At 35.0% G+C, this 14,597-nt stretch overlaps 1 protein-coding gene across 3 annotated transcripts in view; it reads right to left on the bottom strand.

Moving 5' to 3' along the window:
* KCNT2 (potassium sodium-activated channel subfamily T member 2) overlaps positions 1–14,597 on the bottom strand; it is a gene marked incomplete at both ends in the record, with an annotated part of 126,950 nt that overhangs the window by 85,533 nt on the left and 26,820 nt on the right. For 2 of the 3 annotated variants that reach the window (XM_080349257.1, XM_080349258.1), the window contains 2 exons: positions 3,006–3,105; positions 8,908–8,987. In XM_080349257.1, coding sequence (XP_080205383.1) covers positions 3,006–3,105; positions 8,908–8,987 — 180 coding nt within the window. Of the gene's footprint in view, positions 1–556; positions 614–3,005; positions 3,106–8,907; positions 8,988–14,597 lie in introns of all 3 variants that reach the window. The other variant, XM_080349259.1, reaches the window with a different exon arrangement.

Genomic DNA, 14,597 nt, shown 5'->3' with positions numbered 1-14,597 from the left:
GGTGGAAAAAGAAACTTGTCAATTCTTTTGTATGAACCTTTTGCTACCTATGTAATGATATATATGGTATGATAGATATGATATATATATGATATAAATGGTATCTAACTCATAGGGGCTGACATCTTGGAAAAATCTCATATTGTCTTAGTATTTACTAAACACAATGGTAACAGGCACTTGATACAGTACCACTGGAATCTGGCATACTCAATGGTACAATAGCTTACTGTTAGTCATTTACTGCTAGTCATAATTACGTTTTAAATGAGGGCATCCAGTTTTTTTCAGCAAGGTATAAAAGTTGATGGAATTCAGACCTTACAAGAGCATCCAATCCAGCAGTTCACTTATGCAATCAGAGAAACAATTAAAATATTCAATGCAGTTTTGAATATTCAGGAACACAGAAGTAATTGCTTGACAGTTATGAAAACATCATTATTATATGTTAAAATGTCACCATTCCAGATAGAAATGGATTTGTCTTCCTCTTTCCTTCCCTTCCCCAGTATTATGTGGGCTTCTGGTTTGCCTTTTTAAATTAGGAACTCACCAATCAATTGTTCCAGGTGTGTAGTTTTGATTGGAACAACTCCAGTTTAATTCCTTACTGATATTTGTCATCCCATCCATGCAAAGTCCATTTTCATTGGCAAATGTATATGGGTACATGATTGTAAAAACATATGGGAGGAAAGGGATATTAGTTACATTATTAAGTGTTATGTAAAATGCATGCAATAGTTTGAAATTCTAGGCAATGGATATAGACATTTTAATAAGTAAAATAACTTTTAGAAAGTAGTTCTGTATGTGTTATGTGTCTGTAGACAAAGGTCTATGAAGCATTTCAGGTTACATTTTTTAAAGATTTTAAAACATGTTCCAATTTAAAAACAAAAGAACTGAAATTATACTTTCAAAAGCAGAACTACGTGCACAATAAATACTGAAGATCCAGAGATACTAGAAACCCTATCACATGGATAGGCTGAGATAAAAGGAGCATATATACCTCCCATACTCTCAACAGGAAAGATTGCATCAAACTACACTTTATATCCTCTTGTAAGGGTGTGAGGAGGGCTGGAGATTCATGAGTAGAAGTAAGAAACTGGTGATATCTATGTAAAATAATAGCTGCGAGGTACATGTGATGTTATCCTGCCTTGAATTGCTGGCACAAATCCTCCCTTCAAATGGTCATGTAAGGATGTGGGAATATATATTTGTGTAAATGACCAAATACATGCTTGTTTATCCTTGGCAAGCAAGGTCAGCAGAAAAGAATTCTCAGACCACAGAATAGTCATAGCTGTATTTTTACCAACGGAGTGGGACAGGTGATAAATGGTACCCATTAATAAGGATGCTTTATGTCTTAAGCTCTTCCCTGTACACCCGCTGTGCCTGAAGGAGTAAATGAAAGATAGTAACTTGTGCAGGCATTTCTGAAAAGCAGGAAATAAATATGCAGGGAGGGTCTGTGATGAAAGGCATTCCTCCCAGAATTGTCACTTTAAAAACAACCAGATGATAACGTTTTCTGTGGCTGTTCTCTCAACATATTGAGTAATTTCTTTCATCAGGCTGTGACACAATATCTAGAAAGAACATTTTTCCATAACACTGCATTTGCAATAATGTATTGTGGCAGCAGTTCAGGTATCAAGCCCTCAAGATTTCTATGGCCAAAACCATTGACATTGATGGGGTACTATTTGGTCAGAGGGCTGGTTTATCTGGCATGGCTTCTACGACTGGGGTCTTAGTGAGCATGCAGAAGTGACTTACCTGAAAGAGATATAACAAACTAACGAATCTCTTAAATGTACCACAACAGAATATAAGGGAATTATGTATATAGAAAAGACAAATACACTCTCTGGCTGGTGAGTTGTTAAACATTTACATTGAAGGAACAAATATGTCAGGAAAGGTCTGGGGAACTAAGCAGTCTCCAAGATGCAGAAAAATCTTTGCATATGAATACAAAAACATGGAAGTATGACTGTGGCAGAAGTGCTAATGTTCTAATCTGTTCTGTATACCTAGACATAAACTTGCAGTATAATATGTTCATCTGGGCTCACTGGAGTTCTCATAACAAAACAACACCAGCAGCTTCTTCATGCCAGAAACTATCATTAGCTGTAAAATCTTAAGTCCTTGAGTTGCTGTGGTACTATGTCCAAATTTCCCTTATCCATCACTGTTACAGGTTTTGCAAAATCTGTACTGCTTGTTTCCTCCCTACACATTTCCTCTCCTTGAAGAGACACTTTCTAAGACACATGTGGAGTCAAGAAATAGTTTTTGCAGTTCTTGTTTTTCCAGGGAGATTTTTTCCTGGCCCTTTTTCAAATGTTCTAATTTCTTACAATAAATTTCCACCAAAATAAAAAAATCTCAAATGCATCTTCTGTACTTCCCATTCACACATTCTTCTCTCATGCACTTCTGAGTAAAGCTAATGTACTTTTGGTCTCCCTTCTAAGTGTTTAGAGAAAGCAGAGGGCTAGAAAATTGTCATCAATGTCATCTGCATGAAAGGTCAGTTTCATGTATTTGTCTGTTTTCGGGGTCTGGGGTTTTAAGTAAAATTATTTAAGTAAAATCCTGAAATTGTTGTTGCATAAACTGGCAAACAGATATTTTTAATTTTATTTTTATAAACATAAACATTAAAATTATAAATAAAAATGTTATGTAAAAATACAACTACAAGTTTGCACAACTATATCTGCTGCACAGTTTCTGAGAGAATAGCCAGAATGATTTTAGCAGTAAAATGAAAAAATAATAGTTCTTTTAGATCCTATTTCCATTCACAATGTAAAAGTAGCTTTATAATTCTTTCAAAATACCTGTAAGCCATAAAAGCAAATCCCTGTTCACAGAATATCAAAGATTAATAAATTAAATTCATTTATTTATTAGAAATTAAACAATGTTTTGAGAGCAGAAATAACAAACCAAACCAAACAAACAAAACACATTACCATCCAAGTCCTTGCTTCGGATCATCCAGGAGCACACGAATTATGTATAAGAAACAGCTTAGTAGCTTGAGAGAAAAATTGAATAATCTTATTCTCAGACCTATTTAAAAAAGAAAAGAAAATACAAAAATAAATTTAGGTTCTTTTCTGTTTTAACCACTTTTAAAGTAAAACTAAAAGGAACTAGAATAGCCATGCTGCAACAGACCAATGGTTGATCTAGCCAGTAACTTGTCCCCAATATGGGCAAGTAGCATATCATACAGAAGAATTGTAAGAATAAGCCTGTCAGATACACATAGAATACACCTTTCCAGCTTCCAGAAATCTCTGAGTTAAGACTCCATCTGTTTCAACGTAAAGAACTACTCAGTCATTTGTTTGCAAGCTGTTCTATGCCATTCATCATTCCTGATGCCATTCTTTGGGTCTTTTGAAAAGTTCACTTTTTTGAAGGAGATGAGATGAGAGATATAGTGACATGAAGAAGACATACTTTCAACAATAGGCAGAGGAGATACAACGGCAAGCATTTAAATATTAATATCTGGAAGTCTTCATGCAGTAGCTTCTCATACAGAATATATTAATACTATCCCAACTTATAAAATATTAAACTGTAGTCATTTAACGTTGAAGTTGTGTAATTATGCATCCAAGGATCAGGATATATGAAAGTCATGCTGAATGCACAACTGAACCGAATCAACAACTTCTACAGACCATGTAAATATTGAAATGTTCTAGCTGAAAGGATATATCACAAATACGATCACAAAATATTACAGTATTTCCCACAAACGTAGGTTGACTGCACAAACACAAGATTCCTTCAAAGAGATCCACATGGACGCTTGCTTCTACCACACGGGAAATTTATTTCAGTGCTAATTGAAGCCTTTGTCTTCTCCAGGGGAACTTAGCTTTATTTTAATCAGATTTTGCAGTAATGAAAGGATTAGAGTTTAAATTCTCAGTCTTGTTATTATATATGTTATATATATTATATATATGTTATTATATTCAATAGTCTTTAAATTTTGCCAGTGTAAATATTTTTATCTATTTCTTGGTTGTAAGTTTTCATTCACTAATTAAGGTAAAACTGTTGGTTCACTACAGTTAAGTGAGGGTAGGTCACTTGTGAACACTTCTGTCCAAAGCACAATACCATTAACTGAGTCTTACTTCATTTGCACCTAGTCATAGTAAAGAGGGTATCTTATATCATTGTGTTGCAAACATGTTAGCAGGTCTGCTGAACTCAATGTAATTACTTCTATGATTTAAGACCTACAGCTTCATTATGCATACCCAAATCTGTGAGTATACATTCCCTTTTAAATAAAGAAACATAATTATCTTATGGTGATATTACATACTTTTTGACTTCACTCAGTTGTAAGTTCAAAATGAACACCTTACAGAGAAAACTAATAAATCACCCTTTCTATCTACTAGTTCCTTTCCCATTAAAACACGGTGTACAGCAAACATAGAAGATAGATTCTTAAATATTCGGCCATACAATTGCTAAAAGAAATCTTAAGATTTGTTACACAACACTACTTACTACTTTTACCTATGAAGTTGCTGTTGTCACATTAGAACTAGATGGACTTTTACAGCACCTTGTCATCTGTAAACTAGGGGTTAAAATCCTGTGGTCCCAACCATAAAAAGTACTGCAGCTGTTATTAGCAATTAGGTTTGTGAACATTAACCTAATGATTCTTGCTGTCCAATCAAGAGTAATTAGCCACAGATTATTTATTCTCCAACATGAGTGAAGAGATTGAAGCAGTAAATGGATTGAGAGGCTGTAAAAGGTAGCTAAGTGTGCTGTTGTGCTATTATTTGACTAGGAGGAACCCCAGTACTTTTCTTGGACAATGTTAAGGGGGTTTTTTTTCCGCATTCTTTTAAAACTGTTGCTGAAGAAAACATGAATTGTCTGTACTAACCCTTTTGTGGAATTCTGCTGGGGTATGAATGGTTGCCACAACAACTCGGCTATTAAGCAAGAAGAGCAGATAATGTTTAAAACAAACAAATAAAAACTAATCTCAAACAAAGAAGTCCACCAGGATTTCTTTTCCATATGAATTCTGTGTTGTCTAACTTTCTTAGGTAACTGCAAAAGTCTGTTGTTTGTTTCTGCTGGTTTTTAGTTCTTTAAACACTAAACTTGGTGTGAAACACTCCTGCACTGATAATGGACTCATTTCTAATCATAATTTGAAATTATATGTTGGTTTAAATGCCAAAAGAAAGTGGTGCTTTTCTGATTAACAACTACATCAGTACTAGGGATCCATGCTCCTGCCTGCTGCCTTAAACTCTTAACTCTCAAATATCAGTCCTGAAATATCAAGAACTACTTATGTATTCAAATCTTTAAGTTCCATAGCTCTATTCCAGGCTATGCCTAAAAGTGCTTCTGGTTCTTGGCATCTCCACAGGAATGTCTGTTTCCCACAGAATATAAGGCAGGGTTTTCACACCAGACATGCTTTTGTCTAAGGGTTCTCATTAGCACAGAGTGCATATCATGGACTGGGTTATATATAAAGCAAGGCAATAGGATACCTCTTGTACCATATGTGACTGGGTCACTTATCACAATATAAATAAGGAAGATTTCAGATCTGTCCTGTTTCAGAAGGTCCCAGTTCTGTATGCTTCAGCCTTTAGAAACAGGGTGCACTGTCAGAGGGAGCATGTTTAGTCTCATTCTGGCTAAAGCTTTAATAATTAATGTAGGACTACCAAGTGAGTATACTCTGTGGTCGAAATTTTCTGTAGCCTGATAGTTGGTGCTGTCACCTCTGAGTGAGAATAAATGCATTTATTCCACTGTCATGGAGATCTAGGATTTCAAATATGGGAAGGGAGGGGACAGTCACTACAGAAGGTACTTAAAATAGTGTTAATTTATTACTATGTTACAAAGAAAATATTTCATATTTTGGTTTGCTGGCTGATTATTTTTGTCTTCTGTTTTACATGCTGCCAGTGGATCAACATGGTGTGCTACACTTAATTTCTTTTTTTCCATTCACAGCTAGATTGTTCAAGTAGCAAGGCCATTTGCACAGAGTATCTCTGTTTTGACACTGGTGCCTGAAATTTGTATTCAGTTATATCAATCATACACTGTTATCCAGCTATGTTATCCACTTTAATAAGATTGTAATTTCACTCTGTCCATGTAACCATGGTGTTATATTCTTTGTCTTATTTAAAAGAATAAATTGATAATAACAGTTAAAAATGTTTGTTTTGTGAAAGAAATATAATGTTAGTGTTTCCTTCTCAGTCTGAACATGTATTTGCTATTTTTTGCAGGCGTTTTTAAGTACAGAGTGCTTAAGTACATTATGCTTCATTAGTACTGGCTCTGACTTTCTTTCATTTTCATTATAAATTCTTGATGTTGCCCTTGTAAGCATTTTTAGAGATTAAACCTCTGATTTAAAGAACTGATCTAAATCAAAATGAGAGTGATGGAGACAGCAGTTGAAGATTTCACTATCACCTTCCATTATTCTTTTATTCTAAGTCTCTAACTTATTTTGGGGAATTTTTAGCAAAATCATCTCAGTAGCAGCCAGCTTTAGGAGCTGGATCAAAATATACTGTTATTAACGTATATCGTGATGATGGTTATCTTTTATTCCCGCTCCACTGAATTGAAACTTCACTTATTTTTTCCTTTGAGACTTATTTTAGGCTGTGATAATGTAGTCTGTGAGCCTGGCAAGTACAAGCAAGACATACTGATATGTCGTCTTCTCTTTTTCTTTTTTTTCTTTTTTTGGCAGGGACTCAGGCATGCTGGCTGATGCATTTATAAAATGCTTTTCCTGTATTGGTTGAACTTGATTAGACATTTACTTGCAGAAGTTTGAGTGGAAGCTAGGTTGACAGATTAAGTCTTTTTTTATCAGTTTATAGAAATACTTTCAGAACCAGAATAATGAATGAACCAGCTGATATTTCATGCTACCGGTCTGCGTGTGATTTAGATCAGATTAGTAATCTGTAGAAAATCCATATAAATTCTAGACTTGATTTCTCTGGTTGACAAAAACCATGTGTTATTTTACTCTGTGTTAAATTCACTTGCAACATCTTAAGGATTAGCAAAAACTGAACGTGTGTAGTTTGATTTAGTTACACAATCTGAAAATTTGCTGATACTATTGACAATTATTTTCTTGATAGCAATTACAACTTCAGTATGTGAAGGAAAGTTTTCAGTGCTCTCACTGAACACTAAGATCTGTATATATGGGGTTTTGTTTAAATCTTGTCAAGATTGAAGTAGGGAAAAAAGTTCTTTCATTTATCTCAAGCAAGAAAGTACTATTCAGAATCTTACCAGTGAAAAGAGATTTACAGTGAATCAGGTCATAAATTTATAGACGTTCTTAGTAAGTAAACAAAACTGCATCAAATCCCTGTTCTGTGGACTAGGTTAGGAATAAAAGGGCTATTTATTGCTTACAGCTTCTCAGACTGCCCTTCTAGCCATGAGGAATATTCTTTTCTAGTTTAGGATGTCTATTCTGTTTTGTCTCTTACTGCATTTAATCACTAAATCAGGCACCTGAATGAAGATGACCTTTCCCCTATGTGTCTATGTAAGTGTAACAAATAAAGCTTTCCCCATGAATGAACTTCCAGCAGCTTTGTTAAACCTGATTCTCCAGCTAGACACTGTCAAATAACTCCAAAGCTCAAATTGAAAATATCAGTTATTCACAGTACAGTGCTTTATCTTTATCTTTTTTTTTTTTTTGGTTTAGGGAAATATTTTGCTTATCACAAAATGGAAAGTTAGAAAACGTTAGGCAATAAAAAGATCATATTCTGTGATGTAAAACTAGTAGTTAATACTAGCTGTTACAGATAAAAATATTATGGTCTGCATTATTTTTAAAAACTCCCCAAATTTTGTTTGTCTGAGCTTTTTTTCGATAGGGACACCAAAAAAAATAAAGTTATTTATTTTCTCCTAACTGTCCTTTCCTAGACACAAAGCCATGGAACCATCTTAACTATTACAACGGCCAAGATGTATTCTTTCTATTCTAAAAGCTTTCTGTATTAAGGCGTTGTAATTTTAGTTCCTTACAGTTGTAGGGCAAATGGAGGTAAATTTGACCCTGCTACACAGAGGAGAATTGAGGTCAGTTACTGCTCTTCTCAGCTATGAAATTCACTGATAATATGCAATGCTTCCATCCCCTTGGACTTGCTACATGGATGTAGATAAAGAGATTATTATCTTAGTTCCTCCACATTATTCTCTTCTATGACGGTCTATAAATTTAAGTGTATATGTCAATGAAGATAGTATTAAATCAGACTAAAGACAAGGAATACATTTCCAAGGTACCACACTCAGGAGAAAGAGGTATGTCCGTCCTCCCCATTAGTTTCCTTTCAATTTTTTTTTTCTTTTTTTTAGTATAGATCAAGTTTGAAATTTATTTAGGAATACTTAACAGAACTGAACACTTCAAAAAGCTAGGTACTTCTGCAGCTTTTTTCCTCCAGCATCTTAGAGGCTCTTTGCTTTCCTAGACATAAAGTCATGGCTTGTCAATTAGCATTGCAATGTCAGATTCATACAACTTAGTCAGCTTGATCATGATACAGAAATAAAATCATGCCACTAAGTACTTGATCCTACAAAATAAGTATGATGTTGTCTTTAAGTTTAAATAATACTTTCTGAATTTATTTTGGATATTATGTAAAACTGACTCCTCTACTTGGTAAAATTTTAGCTCAGAACAAAACTAATGATAATTTTTTTTGTTACCTTCAATGGAACTGAATTCTACTCAAAGTATCACAATTATGCTTAACAGAAATGAATCCAATTGCTTACTTGATCTTTGGTTTTTGATGAAGAAGAGCTTTAGTCTCTCTTTAAATGTATTTTCATTCATATAGAATTCAACTTGCACCCTGAAATATAAAAGGAAGTATTAGAATTGAATATGAAAGATAATAGATTATTTTTTCAAAATTATTTGTTCCCCTAATCATCTGTTCTTTATGTATAACTGCAGGAATACATACAGGGTGTTTGGCCAAAAGCTCCCTTGGATTTGAATGACTAATGTTTAAAGATTAAAAGCAAAACAAACAAACAAACACAATTTATTTAGTTTGTCCCCTTTACATGCAGAATCATTTTCATACTACTTGGACACTCTACACTGCAGAATCAGAAGTGTCTATAGCTTTGGTATTTTCATTGGAAAACTGTTCTCATACCTGCATCTTTGTAAGGAAGATTTCCTTGATATTCAGGTTAAACCTTCCATCTCAGTTTAATTCCCTTCCTGTAACATTGACATTTTAATGATTCTTCTGTTTTCTGTCTTGTTCATGTCTCTGTTAAGCATTTACATCTCAGTCTACTTGTCTGTGTTCACCTTTAATCAAATGCTCATTCACCAAACAAACCACCCTCTCTGAACTTTGCTTTTGTCACAATGGAATATTGAGACCTAAAAGCAAAATTATATTGCAAACATACAATACCATACAGAAAATAACTCCCCTTCCTGATTATATTAAAGCAATAGTAACCTCTTTTTTTTCCTCCCTTGCCCCCAAATTTGCCAGGATGTATTTCATGTTTCTGTCCCTCGGTTCAGTCCAAGCACAACTCTGCAACAGTTCTACAGACCAGAAGAGGCATTGCAGGGGCTGGAAAGGGGAAAAGAACGCATGTATTCACTGTATAGCAAAACTTAGACCACTCCAGAGTTGTGGAGCTGGACTGCTTGCAGTAGGATGAGTGCAGCCTTTCCACTGAAGGCTTTGCTCTACCCAGCTGACTGGATCTCCCTTTCCTATCCCACTTCTACTCCAACAATGAATCACTTTACCTCAGCACAGTTTCTGTGCCGCCTTGAGAAGTCAATTCTCAGTTTGAGAACTGTTCTGTTATCATGTGACATCACAAGTGAGATGCTTCCTTCTCACTTTCTCTGTACACCATCATGTGTTACAAAATTGCATATCCTTTTTCTGTTGAGAGGCATACTTGATCTTTATTTGAGTATTCATTTTCAGCAGTCTTTCTTTCATTAAATGACCATACTTCAATTACTTGTTCTTAAATGTAGTAATGTTTTTTCCAGCAGGATCCTGACTTCAGTTTTTCCTTTCTCCCATGTGAAGCCTTTGCTGAAACTATTTTTATCTAATCTATTTTCTCTATATAATCTATGTTTTCTATAGTTTCTCTCTTCCCCTCAAATACTTGCCTAATAACATATATATATTTATGGAATTGGAAGATTATGTAGTTATGGGCTCCAAAATGGATGGCATCTTAGGTAATGTGACTTTTTCATGCTTGCTTACTTACTACCAGAAATTGAGGCTTATCACTTTGTAGGACAGCATCAGCACATCATAAGAAGTCTCTCTATGATTCACTTAGTGAGGTCACTTAATTTTAGCTAATCACTTAGCTTTTGTGTGCATTATTGTAACTGTTCCTTGTAGAATGGAGAACTACACTGCTTCCTGTTCAGAGGAACCAAAACCATAACCTTATTTTTAAGAATCTGTATTGTAACTAAGCTCTATAACTAACAGAATTTTGAATTTATTTCTATTCAATGACACATTTGACACAGCAGTAAGACCAACCTCTACCCTGGACCACCTTTTCTGCACTATCTGCTTTACCCCTTCTGCGGTAAGATCTTTAATTCGTTGGAGTTAAAGAACCCACCTGCCCTCTGCTTTTTAAACTAAGAGTACCTGCACCTGCATATTTCAAAGAGCTAGGGCCCAGAGGAATGCCCTAGAACAGACACCAAATTAGGGGAAATGGTGAAAAGCAACTTGTTTCTGGGCTTCTATTGAGCTTAAACATAGACTAAGTGGTGTGTTGTTCAAGACTGTGGGAGTCATTGCCATTAACATAAGTACAATTTAGACAGTTGGTAACCTTAAGGCAAGGCAAAGAAGCATGTCTAGGGATTAAGTAGTAGGTAAGCAGGTTTCTGGGGGCCTGAGCTCTGCTTCAGTTCTTTCCTGCACATTTCCCAAGATACTTACTATCATTAATGCAGTGACAGTCTTAGTAAGAAACACTTCCCATGATTTGGCAGCTGCCACAAGCTAAGTGTATATACTTAATCTTCAAGGACATATTTCAGTAGGTAAACAAAGTGGCATAAGCTATTGAACTAAGGGATGTTATTTAAAAGGAGCACAGTATCAGTGATCTTTTTACACATTTTAAACTAATCTCAGATTTTGCAGTAAGAAAATTACAGTAGTCACTTATCATGAAAGAACAACATATTAACAGTAAGCTGTGATTTAATGATAATGAGGAAAGAGGATGTGGGAGCTAATCACCCTCCTATCACTACCATTATGAATTGCTCTGATAGCCTTTTAACAGCTGTCTACTTCTCTTTCCTTAGCAACCTGTGCTCACAGCAGACTGGGATTCCACAGTGAAGCAGTTTCCATGGCAAAATGGATTACAAATGCTGCTAATACCAGTTCTGTGGCTCGACTCCTCCTTCCCCTGACTTTTTGTAAATGTAAGTAAAAACTATATTGGCCTTCTACCTTTTCAGGAAATACATTATGATGTCTCTGTAATTATGTAACTTTCCTTATACTCTGGCTACCAGACAGAGAATTTTTCACTTGGTTTCTTAAGGGTTACTATTTACTAAGTAAAGCTAAGAATGAAGGGTTGAAGGAGCCACTGGCATGGGTAAGGGCAGAAACTTTCAGGTACTGATACCTTTGTTGTAATCTTTTAACAATTAAAATTTTACCTCAAGTATTTGCTCTTTTCTGTCTTTTTCCAACTATGAAGTGTAACCTAGAAAAAGAGTATTTCAGGAACACAAATTCTGATCCTCACTTGCAATATTAAGATCATTCAGGAGTAGTGAAGGGTTTGAACAAGCTTTCTCTGGACTCAAGTAAGTATGAGTTAGTAAGGATGTTTCAAGTGAGTGAGTGAAATTCAATGCTACATCCTTCCATAAAACTTGATTATTCTGTTGCAGGAAAAATACTACTAGGAATTTGATTCCAGGCAAATAGTTTTGATGAAGTGGCACACATGCAATACAAGGCAATACTGTATGTGTATGCAGATCATCCAGCCTATGGAATAGCTTAGGTTTTGTTCTATATTTCTAGTGTAAGTAATTTAAAAGTGTAGTTTTAAAAATTTCTGCTTCATGTTTTATCTTCCTGTAAAAGACAGTTGTAGTTCAGTTTACCCTGACCAAAAGAAAATCAAGCTGAAGGATTAAAACACTGTTCCTTGCAGATGGTTACTGGGACAGAAATGTTTAATGAACATAAGATTTTGTGTGTGCAGTCAGTTAATTGCTTCTGACTTTTACTGTGTATGTGGTAGGCATTGAATATTCCATGCTGCTTTCAGAAGTTAAAGACCAAGTCTTATGCTTTACTGCCTCTTTCTTCGGTTTTACTGAAAATGCACAAATACGTAGCTGACATACCTGTGGCAAAAACAACTGAAGTTATATGATTCTCTTAAAAACAGTGTGGTTGTGTGTTGTGGGGTTTTGTTGTTGTTGTTTAACCTTCTTTTTAAAATTAAATACTGTTAATAGTGGTCTTCCCTAGTTTAAACTCAACAAACAGTGATGTCGGTGGAATCCTTCAGTTTGTAAGAATCATCTTGAAGTACCCGAAGTATACATTGCACTCTTCTAATTCAGTCAAGATGGAATTTGAGTAGTGCGTTTTAATGTAATACAAAGTATAGCAGGAAAATACTCATTCATGTCAAGGACACTAATGCAAAGCACTTATTCTCATGATGGTAAATCACTGGGACCAATCTGTCTGTACTCCGGTTACTTAACTGATTTTGTCTGTATTTTTCCATTGCTATTTACAATGTAATTCTAACTCTATAGCCACACTTCGCTATAGTAACAAGATTGCTTTGCACCCCCAAATCTACAGGTTGTCTTTCTTTTGTGTTAAAAAATAGCAGATTTGGTAGAAATAATCCCTTCAAAAATGGAAGTTTCAGTGGGATTTATCACTATGTGCATGCTGACAGCTGTAAATGTTTATGCTTACTACTTCTTGACATTGGAACCAAGAAAAGGTGTTAACTGTAACAAATGGACCAATCTGAAGAAAACTATATCAATTTATTTAAATCCATCTTTATAGGAAGGGACATTTCATGTTTTTCCTATGGAAAGAACCTTCTAATATAGACACAGTATGCTTTTATTAGGATTTGCCAATCCAGTATATGTGAAATCATGTTAGACTTCAAACCTGAAAGTTTAGTATGTAGTGTTTAGATAAGTGCTTAAAAATGAAGCATTTGAAGTGCTAAAGTGAACCGCTATTGTCAGAGCTTATTTTACCAGAGGTAAGGAAAAAAAAAAAAAGGTCATTTTTTTTTCTTAGAGCTTTTAATAAAAGATTAGTGTATTTTAATGATTACTATCTTGGGTAGCAGCTCTCTTCTTTTTGAAGTTTTGCAAGTTCTGATATACTCAGAACTCTGATTTCTTTAGAACTTCACAGAGAAATGGTCATTTGACTTTCCAGGCCTGCTTGTTCCATCAGAATCAATATGAGAGATCAAGACTGCTTGTTGAACAATACCTCATCTTGTGCTCAAGGAAATGTCAGTAAGACAAGTAATTTTCCATTACTGGTTCTTAACTTGGGGGAGGCCTTCCACTTGTTTCTGGTAGGAAACTGGTCATCAGTTGCACAGGTCATGATGAACACTGAACAGATAAAGTTTGGAGGTTTTCATTTCCTCTCCATGCTGAATGACAGCACCCCAAAACAAATGGTAGTAACTGGGGGAAGCAGGGTGCTCGTTTCCTCACATTTATTGGAAAGACAGAAAAGATGCTCTGTCTTTTGCAGTCTCCTAATTAAGTAGTCCATTCTCCCAGTGTGAGCATGATATGAGAGCTGTGGAGATCAGAGCCCCAACATTTTTCTGGGTACTTTAGGACATAATCTTTAAAAGTTATGAAGTTACTATAGCCGTTTGCTATGCGCTACGCTGATCAAATCTAACATTTGCAATATGGACGTGCATTTTTTTTCAAGATGACTTCTAACAAGTGTAGAATAATTAAAGATGACATGTATAAGGTATTTTTCTGATAGGGGAGTTTATCCATGTACTATAAATAAACCAATGAATATTTTCAAGATCTCTGCAAAATTACATTCACGTAATACTGTCATGTAGATTCTTTATAACATCTAACATTGTGAAAGTACATGATAGAACACGGGTTCCACACCTTCTAATAACTGCCTTGTAGTTATTCACTCTGTTTTTTCAAACTAAATTCTTGCAGTACTCTTCTAGAACAACTTATGCAGTATAATTGTATGGTTCAAATTTGAACTGTCATGTAACAAAGACAAGTTTGGTCATCTTAATACTTAAAGTGTCTGCTATGACATCTGTTTCTTTTGTTCTTTGCTTTCTACAAATATATTTCTTTAGAAGTTACCTTCTGAATCAGTGAATCTGAGTTAATCTATCTAGTG

This window comes from Nesoenas mayeri (genome assembly GCF_963082525.1).
Source record: "Nesoenas mayeri genome assembly, chromosome: 8".
NCBI lineage: Eukaryota > Metazoa > Chordata > Aves > Columbiformes > Columbidae > Nesoenas > Nesoenas mayeri.
The sequence above is the reverse complement of the archived record's forward strand: the minus strand, read 5'-3'. Positions and strand labels throughout refer to the sequence as shown.